This window comes from Schistocerca gregaria, chromosome X (assembly GCF_023897955.1).
Source record: "Schistocerca gregaria isolate iqSchGreg1 chromosome X, iqSchGreg1.2, whole genome shotgun sequence".
NCBI classification, from domain to species: Eukaryota; Metazoa; Arthropoda; class Insecta; order Orthoptera; family Acrididae; genus Schistocerca; species Schistocerca gregaria.
The window spans coordinates 132,038,161-132,054,824 of record NC_064931.1 but is presented as its reverse complement, the minus strand read 5'-3'; the positions used below and the strand labels follow the sequence as shown (position 1 = coordinate 132,054,824).

Genomic DNA, 16,664 nt, shown 5'->3' with positions numbered 1-16,664 from the left:
CCTCTTGATTTGACACCAACTCCTGGCTCAAAAAGGCTTGAAAATATTAGCATTACCTCAGTCATTAGCACTTAGTGTGGTGGCACATCCCAACACTGAGCGGTAGTTCAGGAACTGGTCCCATGTGACCATCTCATTTTTGGATACATGCTACAAACTGTCTCACAGATCTAGATATATGAGGCCTCGGAATACGCAGCCAGAAATGGAACCAATTCCTGCCTTTGTGTCTTCAGAGGCCCACAGTACGCATTACAAGAAAGTTTGTACTCCAGATGATATTTTTACAATCTGGTTTTTTTTTCATTTTATGTTCATATCATGATTTTATCATTTTGGCTTCCAGCAAGGGAGTGCACTTGGTTCTTCAGCTGTTTTCCCTAATAGAGCTTTCCAAGTACATCTTCCGGAACTCTTCACAAATTATGATGTGGAGTTATATGGCATTATGATGGCAATGGAGTGGATTCAAAGGCATCATGGTATGAAGCTTCTCATCTACTCTGACTCACTCAGTACACTACAAGCTGTCCGCTGAATTTATCCAGTGGACCAGTTGATTCAGATTGTCCATGACACCTCAAAACAGATCCAACACTGAGGCAAAGAGGTAGTCTTCTGTTGGGAACCTGGCCACATTGGGATACAGGGATCTGCCACAGTTGACACTGCAGCCAAAGAAGTGTGCAGGGATGGTGTTATGTGTTGATGTGCCATCCCCTTCACACCATGATCTCATTACCTGACAGAAGAATCATGGGTCAGTGGGAAATCAAATGGTTGAAAGTGGTGAACAACAAACTGCAGTTGCTCAAATCAACCGTGCAGGCATGGTGGACATCATGTCAAGCACACTGATGGAAGGAAGTGCTGCTCACCTGACTGCACAAAGGCCATTGTCCACTGACGTATGGTTTCCTCCTTTGACAGGAGAATCCACGAGTCTGTGAAGTTTTCGTGTGCCACTTTTGGTTCAGCCTGATTTGGCTATGAGTGTTTTATTTACTGATAATAGGACAACCCTCAATTTGGTTGGAGATCTGCCCTCAATCCTCATAGACACTCACACAGTGTAACACGAGTTTTGAAATTTTGTGAACTGTTGGGCCTCATTGCTAAAGTATTGAGGAGGGGAGGTCAGCATGCTTTGGATGGATAGCTTGCACAGGTAGTTCAGCATTTTTATTAATCAGTTTTCAGTGTAATAGTTAAGTGCAATATGACAACAGTTTTTCATAACTGCTAGATGGACTTCCATGCATTATAAGCAACTCTGCATATGGGGATAGCTTTAGTTTCTCAAGGTGAATGGCCAGCTGACACTTCATCAAGGTACTGATGACCATACTGTTGGGTGACCATCATCATCATCATTCATTCATTCATTCATTCATTCAGGCTTTACACTTCTACTAAACTGGTTAGCTCTGAGCACTATGGGACTTAACAGCTGTGGTCATCAGTCCCCTAGAACTTAGAGCTACTTAAACCTAATTAACCTAAGGACATCACACACATCCATGCCCAAGGCAGGATTCGAACCTGCGACCGTAGCAGTCGCACGGTTCCGGACTGCGCGCCTAGAACCGCGAGACCACCGCGGCTGGCCTACTAAACTGGTTATTCTGCTTTTGTTTAGTAGTGTTTTTTTTTATCAAAATTGGAACATTTATTGCTTTAAAAATTTTCACTTGACAAGTAATGCAATAAATAACTTACCAGCTTTTATTTCTTTCATGACTGCATTTTTAAAGTACTTTCCCCATATACTACGTGGCCAAAATGCATCAGATGTCTACCATCCGAAATTCTGAATAAACGACAAATGTAACAAATGTCTATTTGCTGTTACTGAGGATTTTAATCTTTGTGGAAGGGTCTTCATGAGGTTCTAGTACATTTAATTACATCTGAAGCAAGATAAATATTTATTTTTGGGTAACATAGTTGGCACACAACTACTACACCAATTCATCCCAAAGATGGTCAGGTCAGAACTTTGAGAGAATATGTCCATGAAATTGTCCCATAGTTATTTGAGCTGTGATGCAGTCCTCCATGGCTGAAACAGTGTCATGATGTAGGGAAGAACATATTTCAGATGGTTTCCATAATATGGGTAGCACTCGAAGCGTTTAAAAGATACCCACAGACACTTGTTCATTTTGAATATATAGTAGTTACTGTCTAAACCCAGACCACGGAAAGGAGAGACAGAATAGCTCCAACAAATAGCACTGCCACAATACATATACATGAATAACATTTGCCAGGCAGATACCAGGATGACACATGCCCATTTCAGTTCCATAGTGCCACATCGTATACCTTAACTCATGCATAAAACAGTCTCCCAAACCAACAAAAAGAATGTGTGCATATCTCTAAATGACTTTGTTGTAGTCAGTGGCTGTTGGGCAGCAGCATTGTAATGAAAACAAATCTTATTCCCATTCAGCAGATTGAACTGCCACTATTTCCACTCCTAAGTGCCAATAATATTTCTCTGCAATAGATGATAAGGATGTCTAATAATGGGTTTGTACAATACAGTTCAGTGTTCAGTGGTCCCTGCCAGTTAGTTTATTAGATTTCCAAAACATTATCTGTGTGTTATACTTCCGTGACATTTCCTCCTAAAAACTAACATCTTTAAACTGGACATAGAGGGGTATAACTGCACTGAAATGTTTGATTGTAGGCTTAAATTTGTGGTCCTACTGTCTCTTTGTTGACTCATTTTGCCAGAAAACAAATCTCTGATGTGAGTACAGTGTGGTAGCTGGAGACTTTCAGCTGCGTGTATCATTACGGTAGCTCACTCTCTCATCTATGTCTGCTAAGAGTTACTCTTTACTGAATCTGATTGATATTTCAAGCAATGTAGCAGTGTTGCTGATGACATAACGATTTAACCTAAACCTTACTAAAGCTGCAAGCAACTACCACATTCAGATATTTTTGTTCTGGCTTCTTTTTCTGTTCTTACAGTTTTCATCAGTTTCCTTTTGGAAATATGAAAATAAAGGTATAAGACTTTCTTGATTGAGGCTTTTCCTGCTGACGTCGCAGCTGTTACGTAGCTTTGTAAGTTATTTGTGGAAACATTGATTTGCGTGTGGATACCAAGTTTAGCTAACATGTGGTCTCTATGTGGGGTGCATGGTAACTAAGCATTTGTTGGAAACAGAGCCAAAATACTTTACACTTAAGACCAAATAATGTTAAGACATGTTAGTTATTTTTACTGTGAACAACATTTTTGGAGTTATGAGAGAAGTGTCACAGCAAAGTGAGAATAATTTATGTACATGTACATGTAACTGTTGAACCAGTGTATGGGCCATAGACAATGCTGGTAGCATGTATTACTGAAGCATGTGTCAATGAGTTAAGACTATAGCCACAGGGTCAAGTGTGAAGCAAGAATGCCCCTTTGGATGCTTCCACTGTGAGAATACTCCTAGTACCGGATACATATCTCAAAGCCTGGGACTCGGAGTGAAGTACATATATTACATATATTTCTCTCTCTCTCTCTCTCTCTCTCTCTCTCTCTCTCTCTCTCACACACACACACACACACACACACACACACACACACACACACACGAGGGTTGGAACTATAATAGTGGCAACTATTTATTTACAGCTCGTACAAAATAGATAAGTGTTTCAAAATTTTACTGACCTTCAAAGTAGTCGCCAGCATTGCGTATAACCCACTGCCAGTGATGTGGAAGTTGTAGGATACTCTGAGCAGTGCCAGTTGTGTTGACAGTCCGAGCAGCGCGGTCTATTGCCCAACTAATTTGTAGCAGCTCTGAAGTGAATGCCATGAAGTGTTTCCTGTGGTTTAGAAATCGAGTTGAACTCACGAGGGCTTGAGGCAGGGGAGTGCAGTAGGTGGTATAGCAGCCCCATCAGTCAAACCAATCAGTAACAGCTTGCATCCACACACTGTCCTGTAAAATGATGTTCAGATCGTGCAGAAAGTGTCACCACTTCTTTCTCAATGTTGTTCATTCTTGGAACACAACTTACAACCAGCTTAGAGACAGAAGTGTTGCCACTTTCTGCAGGACCTCACCATCATCTTGCAGGACAATGCTAAAGCATGTACAGTGGAGGAAAGGAATCAGGAGGGTAGCTGACTGGTAGAATTTTGCATAGAGCAGTCATTGCTAAAACCTGATATACGAATAATAAAAGGACATTATGTACATGGAAACAATCAGGAGACCCTAGAAGATTTAATATTAATTATATAAATGTAAGCCACATAATTAGAAAACAGACTTTAAATTTAAATTAATTTTCAGACTTTTTTTTTCATGTAACTGTCAACAGCATCAATATTGTGTAAGCTGGTACTATGCCGTCAAGTATCATTTTAACATTTTCAAGTTAGCAGTTGTGTATACTTTTCTGGTTAAATAGCAGGTATGACGTGAGGTTGTCACAGTAGATATTTTTCCTGTGTGAAGATGAACCATGATCAAAACTGGTAGTGAATAAATATATTGTAAGACAGCAGAGTGTGTCTCATGCATTTCTCCAAGTAATTTTCAGAAAGTAGTGTGGACTTGGACCACCCTAGATAACACACAAGACATGGTATTTGATTGATGAAAGGAGAAAATACAAAAACGCACCCCATAAAGTAGGCAAAAGGGAATCCAGATGTCTAAAAATGAGATAGACAGAAAATTCAAAATGGCAAAGCAGGAATGACAAAAGAAGAGATGCAAAATTGTAAAAGCATGCATGATGATGGGAAAGGTAAATGTTGCCTATAGCAGAATTAAAGAAACTTTTGGAGTAAAAAAAGGTGTAGGAATATCAAAGCTCCTATGGCAGTACAGTATAAAGTAAGTAAGTGAAGGCTTGGAAGGTGGAAGGAATATACAGCATGAATCAAAAAGGACTTTACAACTTTGGAATGATGTAGAAATTTATTGAGATATCTTTAGAATTGGTAGATGTGTCATATTGTAGCAAACCACCTCAAGTTTCATTCACATAGTGCATCAGTACCTCATCCTGCCACCAGGAGCTCCAGTGTTTTCCAGAGTTAAAATGGCTACTTTCACTGGTGCAGAGGATGCTCACTTTGTGTTTTGGTTTCATGAAACGATCTCTGCAACAACTATTAGGCATAAATTTTGTACCAAATATGCTAAAGAACCTCCAAGCTGGCCTACAATTTTCTCTTGGCACAAAAACTTTGACAGGTTGTTAACTGTGACATAACTGTCACTGGTATTGTGTATCTGAGTATGCTTGAAAAGTTTTTAATTCCACAGATTGATGAAGGTGACCAAGATGGGCTGGTTACCACCAGAAAAACAGTGCACCACCTCATTTCCTCATGGAAGTTCAAGGTTCCCTTAATAATCCTTTCCAGGGTTGGTGGATTGGATGTGAAGGGCCAGTCACATGGCCACTTTGCTCCCGAGACTTGACACCACAGGATTTCTTTCCCTTGGGTTTCATTAAAGACTGTGTGTATGTTCCTCCCCTACCAAACTATTTAGCCAACCTGAAAAATCAAATCCATGCTACCAATGCACATGTTATTTCCGATTTGCTGAAACAAGTGCGGGAAGAAGAAATTGATTAGCGGTGGGATATTTGCCACATCACAAATGGTAGTCACATCAAAGCAAAATAACACCTGACCTTTTTGTGTGAAACTTGAGGCTGTTTGCTAATGAAAGACATGTCTACTGATTCTGTAGGTTGTCTCAATAAATTTCTATATCATTCCAAAGCTGTAAAGTCCTGTTTGACTCATCCTCTATACAAGGGCTATACAAAAGAAAATTATGGAAATGGAGGAGGAATTAATTTAAAATGAGATGGGAGGTATGATATTATGATATTGCGAGAAGAATTTGACAGAGCACAAAAAGACCTAAATCAAAATTTCCTCATAATTATTTATATCCCTGGGAAAGCTAGCCCCCCCCCCCCCCCCCCCCCAAATTATACTAGATGTGACATACAAAATACCTTCAGACTTCAAGAAGTATGTAATAATCGCATTTCCAAGCCAGGCAGGAGATTACAGGCGCAAATATTACCAACATATATTTCAAAGAATTCTGATTTAAAAAAAAAAAAAAACACACACAGAAATGCTAGATTAGTTGTAATTTATGTGCATCCACCAAAATATTTAATTTGGTCTTATTTGATTCATTACACTGCATAACTTTCTATGCAAGTGCAAATTGCTGTTTTGTGTAGTATATCACAAAGAGAGTTCTGCAATCATTTTTAAAGTCAGTATTAATTACCATGAATCTCAGGATGTAATATATATTGAGATGACAGTATTAGAATTCAGATATGTTTGAACAGAACTCCACATAAAGTTCAAATGGCCCTTTTCTAGACCAAAGATATCCTTTGTGGGTGAACGAGAAATCATAAGACAAAGAGGAAAAATTAGGCAAGTAAGCAAGCATTTGTTTTCAGTGTCATTAACACTAACAGTGGCAGTTGTGATGATGACAGCAGTACTAATTCAAATGTGGTAATTCCAACAAGCTGCATTACATTAAAACTATTTCACAATGTCACCTATGTTATCAACAGAGATAAAGATTTTTTAAAATCATGTGTCATGTTTTTTGTCAGATGGTTGGTGTATATAAAGAAACACAGAACTCACTGGCACCACCACTTTACACCAACCAAGTTTTTTGGTACTTGAAACCAACTTTCTGCTTCCTGTTTTGTTTGTACAATTTGTATCGTTTGTGGAAACAGATTTAAGAGACTGACAGCATAACAGCATGTGTGCAGCATATGTGCTAAAACTAGATAAGAAACAGTAGTGTTATATCTTAATAAAGAACTTAAATCGTATAGAACTGGAGAAGAGCATGTATAAAAACTGTTGCTTCAGTTTAGAAGAATGGTTAACCATGCACTTGATAGGTATGTACCTGGCAGAATAGTTCATGGTTGGAGGGACCATCCATAGTATATGATCACTGTAAAGAAACCAAAAGAAACAGACTAGTGCACAGAAGGTGTAAAACAAAGCATGGGGAGGTGCTGAATGAAATGTGTTTGGCTGTCAAGATGCCAATATGTAAACCCTCTGACAACTGTTGTTGTTGTGATCTTCAATCCAAAGACTGGTTTGATGTAGTTCTCCATGCTACTCTATCCTGTGGAAGCCCCTTCTTCTCTGTGTAACTACTGCAACCTACATCCTACTGAATCTGCTTACCGTATTCATCTCTTGGTCTCCCTCTACGATTTTTACTCTCAACACTTCCGTCCAGTACTAAACTGGTGATCCCTGGTTTCTGTACAAGTTGTAAATAGTCTTTGCTCCCTGTATTTTACCCATGCTACCTTCAGAATTTCAAAGAGAGTATTCCAATCAACGTTGTCCAAAGCTTTCTCTAAATGTATAAATGCTATTAATGTTGGTTTGCCATTACTTAACCTATCTTCTATGAGAAGTTGTAGGGTCACTATTGCCTCATGTGTTCCTAAAGTTCTCCAGAATCCAAAAGTGATCTTCCCTGATGTAAGTTTCTACTAGTTCTTCCATTCTTCTGTAAAACATTCTTGTTATTATTTTGTAACCATGGCTTATTAAACTGATAGTTTGGTAATATTCACACGTGTCAGCAATTGATTTCTTTGGAATTGGAATTGTTATATTCTTCTTGAAGTCTAAGGGTATTTCACATTTATCACACATCTTGCTCGCCAGATGGAATAGTTTTGTCATGGCTGTCTGTCCCAAGGCCATCAGTAGTTCTAACAGAATGTTGTCTACTCTCGGGGTCTTTTTCGACTTCTGTCTTTTAGTGCTCTGTCAAACTCTTCACGCAGTATCATATCTCCAGCCTCATTTTCATCTACATCCTCTTCTGTTTCTATAATATTGCCATCAAGTAAATCTCCCTTGTATAGACCCTCTATATACTCCTTCTACCTTTCTGCTTTACCCTCTTTTAGGACTGGTTTTCCTTCTGAGCTCTTGATATTCATACAGGTGGCTCTCTTATCTCCAAAGGTCTCTCTAATTTTTGTGTAGGTAGTGTCTATCTTTCCTCTAGTGGTATATGCTTCCAAATCCTTACATTTGTCCTCTAGCTATTCCTACTTAGCCATTTTGCACTTACTGTCAATCTCCATTTTTAGACATTTGTATTCCCTTTCACCTGCTTCATTTACTGCATTTTCATATTTTCTCCTTTATCAGTTAAAGTCAATATATATTTTGTTACCCAAGGATTTGTACTATCCCTCACCTTTTTATCTACATGATTATCACCTTCACTGTTTCATCTCTCAAAGCTACCCATTCTTCTTCTGCTGTATTCCTTTTCTTTGTTCTTTTCAATCATTCCCTGATGGCCTCTGAAACTCTCAACAACTTCTAGTTATTTCACTTCATCCCAAGTGTTAGTGATGATTAAATTCCACTTTGTGCACAATGTTCTACTAGGCAGGCTCCCTCTTTCATTCCTTTCCTCCAGTCCATATGCATATACTATTTTTTCTCTCTCCCTTTTCCTACAGTCAAATTCAGGTCCCCCATGAGTATTAAATTTTCATATCCTTTAACTATCTGTATAATTTCTTTTATATCATCATACCTATCTTCAATCTCTTCATCTGCAGAATTAGGTGGTATGTAAACTTGGAATACTGTGGTGGGTGTGGTCATGGTGGCAACAATAATGCATCCACTGTGCTGTTCATAGTAGCTTATCCATGTTCCTATTTTCTTATTAAACTTGCTCCTGCATCACCCCTATTTGATTTTTTTATTTATAACCCTGTATTCATCTGACCAGAACTCCTGTTCATCCTGCCACAGAGCTTCACTAACCCCACTATACCTAATTTTTACCCATCCATTCCCCTTTTAAAATGTTCTAACCTACCTGTCTGGTCAAGGAGTCTGACATTTCTCACTCCGATCCGTAGAACACCAGTTTTGTTTCTGCTGATAACGACATCCTGGTGAGTAGTCCCCATGCGGATATCCAAATGGGGGACTGTTTTACCTCTGGAATGTTTTACCCAAGAGGATGCCATAATCATTTAATCATACAGTAGAGCTGCATGCACTCAGGACAAATTACAGCTGTAGTTTCCTCTCACTTTCAGCTGTTCGCAGTACCAGCACAGTGAGGCTGTTTTGGTTGATCTTCCAAGGCCAGATCAGTCATTCATCCATACTGCTACCCCTGCAACTACTGAAAAAGGACATCTACTGTAACAGAATATTAAAACACACAAAACCCAAAGAAATTCTTATCACATGTAAAAGCAGTTAATAGTCCCAGAGTTAATGTCCAGGCACTCATATGTCAGACAGGAACTGAAACTGAAGGTAGCGAAGCAAAATCAGAAACACTGAACTCTTGTTTCCTAATGTTTTTTTTACCAATGAAAATCCAGGGTTATTACCCCAATTTCTTTCTGACATGGCTGCAGAGATGACTGAAATAGATATTAGTGTCAATAGCATTGAAAAAGAACTGAAATCATTAAAACTGAATAAAACTTTTGGGCCTGTTGGAATCCGTATTGGATTTTATACTGAATTTGTGGCTGACCTAGTTCATCTCTTATCAACAAGCTATTGTAGATATATATGAAAAAAAAACTGTGCTCAGTAGATGGAAGAAAGAACAAGCACACCCATCCACAAGAAGGATAGCAGAAGTGATCCACAAAGCTACTGTCCAGTATCCTCGACATTTACACATGAAACCCAACCCAACCTGCACTTTTCTCATATGGCGTCCTGAAAGTCGTGGATCAAGGCAGTCAGGTAGATGCAGTATTTCTTGATTTCAAAAAGGCATTTGACTAGGTACCACATCTATCGTTATTATCAAAAGTGTGATCATGTGTTACATCAAACAAAATTTGTGTCTGAATTGAGAATCTTCTGGTGGGGAGGTTGCAGCATTTTATCTTGTCTGGAGAGTCATAGACAGATACAGAAATAACTTCAGGTGTGTCCAAGGGAACTGTGTTGGGACCGTTGCTGTTTATGTTGTGCATTAATTACTTTCCAGATAATATTAATACTAACTTCAGACTTGTCATAGATGATCCATTTATCCACAATGAAGCACTGTCTGCAAAATCTAGATAAATATTCAGTCAGATCTTGATAAGATTTCAAAGCTATGCAAAACTTGCTTTAAATGTTTGAAAATGTAAATTGTCCACTCAACAAAATGAAGAAAATGTTGTATCCTATGACTGCAGTGTCAATGAGCCATAGTTGTAATTGATCATCTCATACAAATACCTGGGTGTAAACACTTTGTATGAACTGAAATTGAATGATCATATAAGCTCAACCATAGGCAAAGCAGGTGGCAAAGTTTAGTTTATTGGTAGAATATTAAGAAAATGCAGTCAGTCTGCAAAGGAAATTGCTTACAAATCACTTGGGTGAGCCATCCTAGAATATTGGTCAAGTGTCTGGGACCCATTCCAAATAGGACTAACATGGGATAGTAAACAGAAAAGGGCAACGTACAGGGTCAGCGGTTTTTTCGACCTGTGAGAGAGATGCAGAAGAAACCAAACTGGCATGCACTTGATGATAGACACAAATTATCTGAAGAAAGCCTTTTTACAGAGTTTTGAAAATGAGATGACTGTAGGAATATACTACAACCCCCCTATGTATTGCTCTCATAGGGATCGTGAGGATAAGATTAGGTTAATTAAGCACTCACAGAGGCATTATTTGGTGCAGATCCCACACACTTGACTAATATTCTAGGATGGGTCACACAAGTGATTTGGAAACAATCTCCTTTGTAGACAGACTGCATTTCCCTAATATTCTACCAATAAACCAATGTTTGCCATTTGCTTTGCATATGACTGAGCCTATATGATCATTCCATTTGATATCCTGTGCTTCATATGTGAATTGAATAGGGAGAAGACCTAATAACTGGTACAATGGGTAGTATGCTCTGCCTCATACTTCACAGCTGTTTGCAGAATATGAATGTGGATGTACAAGTGTGTGTGTCTGCTCTTTCATACCCAGAATTTTTATAAACCTAAACTACTGGTACCTGTTTTACAAATTTGTTTTGTTATTAAGCATTTTAACTGGTCAAAAAATGATTACATCTGAGAAGACACATTTTACTGATGACATTGCGCAGCACTAATGTATGATAGCTGATTTCCATTAGCTGAAATGATATTTCATCTTACCCTTGTGATAGTATACTTCTGGGTTGTTTCATGTTACTAAGTGTTCTGACCCCACAATGTAACAGTTCTGCACTGTATTTTCACTGATAAAAGTATAATTTTTGTGAATAAGTGGTCCATACAGTATCATGAGTATTATCCATTCAGCATGAAAAATTTAATAAACTGTGAGGATATAAGTTAAAAGCTGCTGTTTTACTCATGGAAAAATCAGTATTAGTCTCCGCATAAAATTATCTTTCTGCTGGTGTTATAGATAAAACTATAAACATCCCTACTAAAAATTATATTTGTCCACCAGCGAATGAAGACTGTATCATAAAACTTTACATTTCTCCAGGTTGAGCAAAAGGTAGAACTGTTTGTCACCAAGCAGCATACTATCCATTGTTGAACTGAATTTTTTGAGTGGGTATAATTATAATTGTGCCTTTTTCAACTAAAGGTGACTCCCACTTGTTTGAAAAGTTATGTCACGGTGTTACTGATCCCCTGACAGAACTGCCAAAGCTGCTTGAGTCATCTGCCTCTGGAGTTTTGTAAGGACCTCTGTGATGCTCTTGAACTTATTTATAATGCTGCCATTCTTCATATGTTCTGTGTTTCCTATGTCAATCCTACCTGAGAAGCATCTCAGACTAATGAGCAGTACTCAAGAAATGGTCAAAAAGAGTTCCTCAATCAGTGATTGATTGCTAGCTATGTAACTGAATAAAACTGGCATGGGTCTTTCCATCTGTTCATGCATTTTAGACTAATTATTTGTGTACCTGCAGTTCACTATACTTTTCTGGCATTGCAGCTTTCCTATATAGTCCACAACAGCATCATCCATGAATAGCCTCTTGAAGCCTCTGACATTATCCACCAAATAACATATATTTATATAGTGACTAGTTGTCATCCTATAACACTTCCTTACAATATGCCCAGTCACTTTCACATCCACTGATTGCTCTCTGCTAAGTTTGCCATGTTGTGTTATAACTGCAAGGAAGCACTAAATACAATCACAAAGCAACTGCTTTAGCATCATTATCTACTTCCTTCTAAATCTTATTGAACAGAGCCAGCTGAGTTTGACAAAACTACAAATTGCAGAAGCCATGTTGGTCTTACAGGTATTTTTGGTCTCTAAGAAGTTATAATTAGCAAGCACAAAAAGTGTTCCATAAATCTGCAACATATCGATGCCAGTGATATAGGCCTATAGTTAATTGCATCTGTCCGATCTATTTTCATGAAAAATGGAATGCTCTGCTACTTTTTCCAACTGCTTGGAATAAATTGTTGCAATATCACACAACGATACTCTGCACCTAGTGAGGATCAATTTCTTTCAGTTGACATGTATAGAATCTTAAAGATTTACCCTTATATTCTGTGGTCATTTGTCTCAATATCCACCATTTTAGCACTCATGAAGTGGTTGAAAGGAGAAACCAAATTATGATCTCATGCTGTGAAACATCTCCAGAAAACTGAATTCAGTATGTCATTCTTCTGTCATCTCCCATTTCAGTGTCATTATGAATGAACTCAAAGTGAATGCAGTGAGTGCAATATGGCTACTTACGAAGTGCATCCAAATACTTGGCAATGTGTATCTTAAACTGCTGGTACATTCTGTAATTACTCATATTTGAAATTACAATTCTAGTGTGTACATACATAAAAAATAAATACTATTAATCTTTCAGATGGACCACAGTGGACACCATATGATGAATCACAGTGGACACCATATGATGGATCACAGTGCTCACCATATGATGAATCACAGCATGGGAAGTCATGCAGGGCATGTTGGACATGATTCTCCAGTAGTTCCTACCCAGATGGATGTGGTGGTACATGATCACAATGTTGATACAATCCATATACATGCCAGCCATGATCTCCCAGACCATGCTGGTCATGATGCATGTGGCAACATGCATGGGCATTCCATGATGGTGAGTAAATAAAATTGTTTAAATTTTCAAATGCAAATTTATTAGATTTATTTCATTAGCCTGATATCCAGTTTGTCACTTTCCAGTGGCAGTATCATTCACATAAATTATATTTGCTTTTGTGTGTGTTTTTAGTTATTAAAAGAAGGTTGAAAATACACTTTTTTTGTGGATTTTATTGAATGTTGTGAACAGTCCTTTATGGCATATTCATATGGGTTCATCAAAACAATCCATCCACCTGTCCAACCAGACAAACATTATTTGAATGATTTTTGAAGACAGTTTTGTGTATTGTTCTAATTCTTTACCATTCTCTCACTCTTGGGGTGAGTTTCTCTTGCTGCACCATTAGAAAACTTCTTACAAGCAGAGAACCTCATTAACCCATATTCTTGTACCTCAGCTGCACAATATCTGTTTGCTGTGCAGGTTAATATTTACTGTTTTGTGGAATTGGTTATGAATACTGGTGAAATAAACAAATGAACCAAAACTTTATGACCACCTACTTAAAAGTGTGTTGGTCCACCTCTGGAATTCAATTCAGCAGTGATTTTGTGTGCCATGGATTCGACAACTACTTGATAGGTTTTCAGAGTTTTGTGGCACAAGATGCCTATGCACAGGTCACACACTTCCCGTAATTTATGGACAGTTGATTTGTGGGCATGGAGCTGGTGTCTGATATCATCCCAGTTGGGTTTCATCAGATTTAGATACGCCAAATTTGATGGCCAAGACATCAACTTGAGTTCACTATCATGTTCCTCAAACCACTGCAGCACCATTCTGGTCTTGTGACACGGAAATTTATCCTGCTGGAAGATGCCACCACTGTTGGGGAAATCAAGCATCCCTAATAATGTTCATGTAGTCCACAGCTGTCATGGTGCCTTCAGTTACTACCACAGGTCCCATGGAAGCTAAGGTTAATGTCCTCCATAACATTATATTGCTCCCACCAGCCTGCATCTGTGGCATACTGCATGTTTCGAGCAGTCGTTCGCCTGGATGATGTACACAACCATCGACCTGGTTTAACAATAAATGGAATTCATCTGACCAGTCGACATAATTCCATTGATCCGTGGTCCAATCTCAGTGATCCCATACCCATTGTAATCAAAACTGATGATGTTGGGTCAGCATGGGAGCATGTAGGAGTCCTTTGCTGCGGAACACCATGTCAGCACTGTGCACTGAATGGTGTGCTCCGGAACACTTGTCTCTGTGCCAGCACTGTCCTCTGTCGTCAGATCTGCCACATATCACTGCCTGTCCTGCTGTAGAGAGTGGGTAAGCCTCTGATCTCTATGTTTTGTTATGAGGTACGGACGTCCAACTTCTCGTCGCCTACTCATATTTTCAGCATTCTTCAAACAATTTCCATAAATGCTCACAACAGTAGGACATGAAAAGCCAACCAGCTTTGCCTTTTCCTAGATGCTCATTGCCAGGCAGTGGGCCACAACAACCTGGCTTTTGTCAAAGTCACTTAAGTTGGTGGATTTCTGCATTTGCACCACTAATCATCTCTGGAATCATTCCCCATTTATCTCTGCTCTGCTAATATACCACGTGCCACCAGGCAGCATACTACAACCTCACGGCGGGCAATGGTCATAATGTTTTCGCTCATCAGTGTGTATTAGTAGACACAGATCATAACAACATTAGGAAAAAAGTTGAAGATGATCAGTTACTTACTTACTATAAAAAAGATAGTTTCAGTATGAACATCTCTTACCAAATGCAACTAAATTTCCTTCAGGAGATGCTGACAGTAGTTTGTATGTGAAGAGTAACAGTGGATGGCCACATTGTACATTTTGAAGCTGCCTTGAGCATAACAGATACTTGATTTTCCGTGTATCCAGACATGCCCCTGAGTGCTGTCTTGATGACGATGGGTCCCCAAGCTGTTGCAACACCTGCTTCCTTTCTTGTGCTGCTATCTTCCATCTCATAATGTCCTTACTTCTCTTACTCTCTAATTCATGGTGGCAATCTTTGATGTTCATCTACCTATTTCTCTAGGTTCTACTGTGTTCCATTTACGTCCTAAGCCATTTACTTTGCATCAAATTTTTTTGGCTGAAGTAATTTTTGGTCCCCTTTCGTGTTTGACCTCCATTTTTCTAAATTTTCTCTGCCATGTGGACCAATTGAGGAAGGATACCTTGAATAGTGCCAAATGCTTACAATGTAAAAGGTCCTTTGCACACAATAACTACGTAATCTCATAGATATGCTTAAAAGACAATGTGGTAGCCAACCTGACGTGGTAGGGTCATTGTGTATCTTCTTGGTGCAACCTCCTGAAAACACAGGCACCACTTTTCTGATGCCTGAGCTACTAGCTTGCCACACATTCCAAGTAATAGGTGTCTGTCATCTCGATGGACCATGACTACCAGCAATGACCATCATGCCAGATGACCATTGCCGTGGCTGGGTGGGGCTGTGGGGGTGAACCTTTGATTTAAGCAGGTAACATAAGGGTGGAAATATTGCACACAAAATGCATCAGACTAAACTGGCATAATGACTGTACTGATCTGACTGTGTCAACAGATAATTATAGATATTTCTATGTGGATTGTTAAAATTAAACTGCTTTCCCTACCCTGGCTACTCCCATGGGAAAAGGGACAAGCCAGAAGACTGGGAACAGAACAGTTTATTCAATACCTTGTGTGTACTAAAACAGATAGAAATACTGCTACAGTGACAAAACGATTATTTTTTGTGGCACGAGCAGAATATAAATTTGAAGAAGTAGACACACTGGAAAAAATGCAAAATGGGTCACTAGTGATTAAACCCTCATGTAATGCATAATCATGAGAACTTCAGACAGGTGAAAGACTGTTACTCCAAGTAAAACTTAGAATTTGGTACAAGGAGTTAGCTTTCATACAGGCCTTACACACTGGGCAGATGCTGCGATACAAGCTAACCTAGAATGGCAAGGCATACATTTTGTCTGACATCTACGAAAAGGTCCAAGAGAGAACGAAATAGATACAGGTGCCTTCATATTAGCTTTTGAAGGAAATGTCATCCCAGAAAAGTTGGCTATAGTGTATAGGTGTGACTTGAAACATTGCATCCCACTGCCCATTGCTTATGTTTTGGACATGTCATCTTGCTGCATGGCAGACTCAAAATGCAGGAACTGTGAAAGATCACTTCACAGAGACAATCCTTGCAAACAACTGCTTCTGTGTATATTGTATGAAACACCATCGTCCCCATTCACCGATTTGCCCTTTTTTAAATATATATATATATATATATATATATATATATAAAATTATGGAACACAGGCATCCTGTCTACATGATGACGAACAATGCAAAAGTGACAGTTTTAACCTTGTATGCCTCAAGTTTTTTCAAAACCAAATCTGCCACCTACTGTAAACCAAGAACATCCAACCAGAATGAAAAATATCAGAAATAG

At 38.8% G+C, this 16,664-nt stretch overlaps 1 protein-coding gene across 5 annotated transcripts in view; it reads left to right on the top strand.

The window, feature by feature from the left end:
* Positions 1 to 16,664, top strand: part of LOC126297410 (high affinity copper uptake protein 1-like) — a 142,472-nt gene that overhangs the window by 107,068 nt on the left and 18,740 nt on the right. For all 5 annotated transcript variants that reach the window (XM_049988172.1, XM_049988170.1, XM_049988174.1 and 2 more), the window contains one exon: positions 12,942 to 13,196. In XM_049988172.1, coding sequence (XP_049844129.1) covers positions 12,942 to 13,196 — 255 coding nt within the window. The remainder of the gene's footprint in view (positions 1 to 12,941; positions 13,197 to 16,664) is intronic.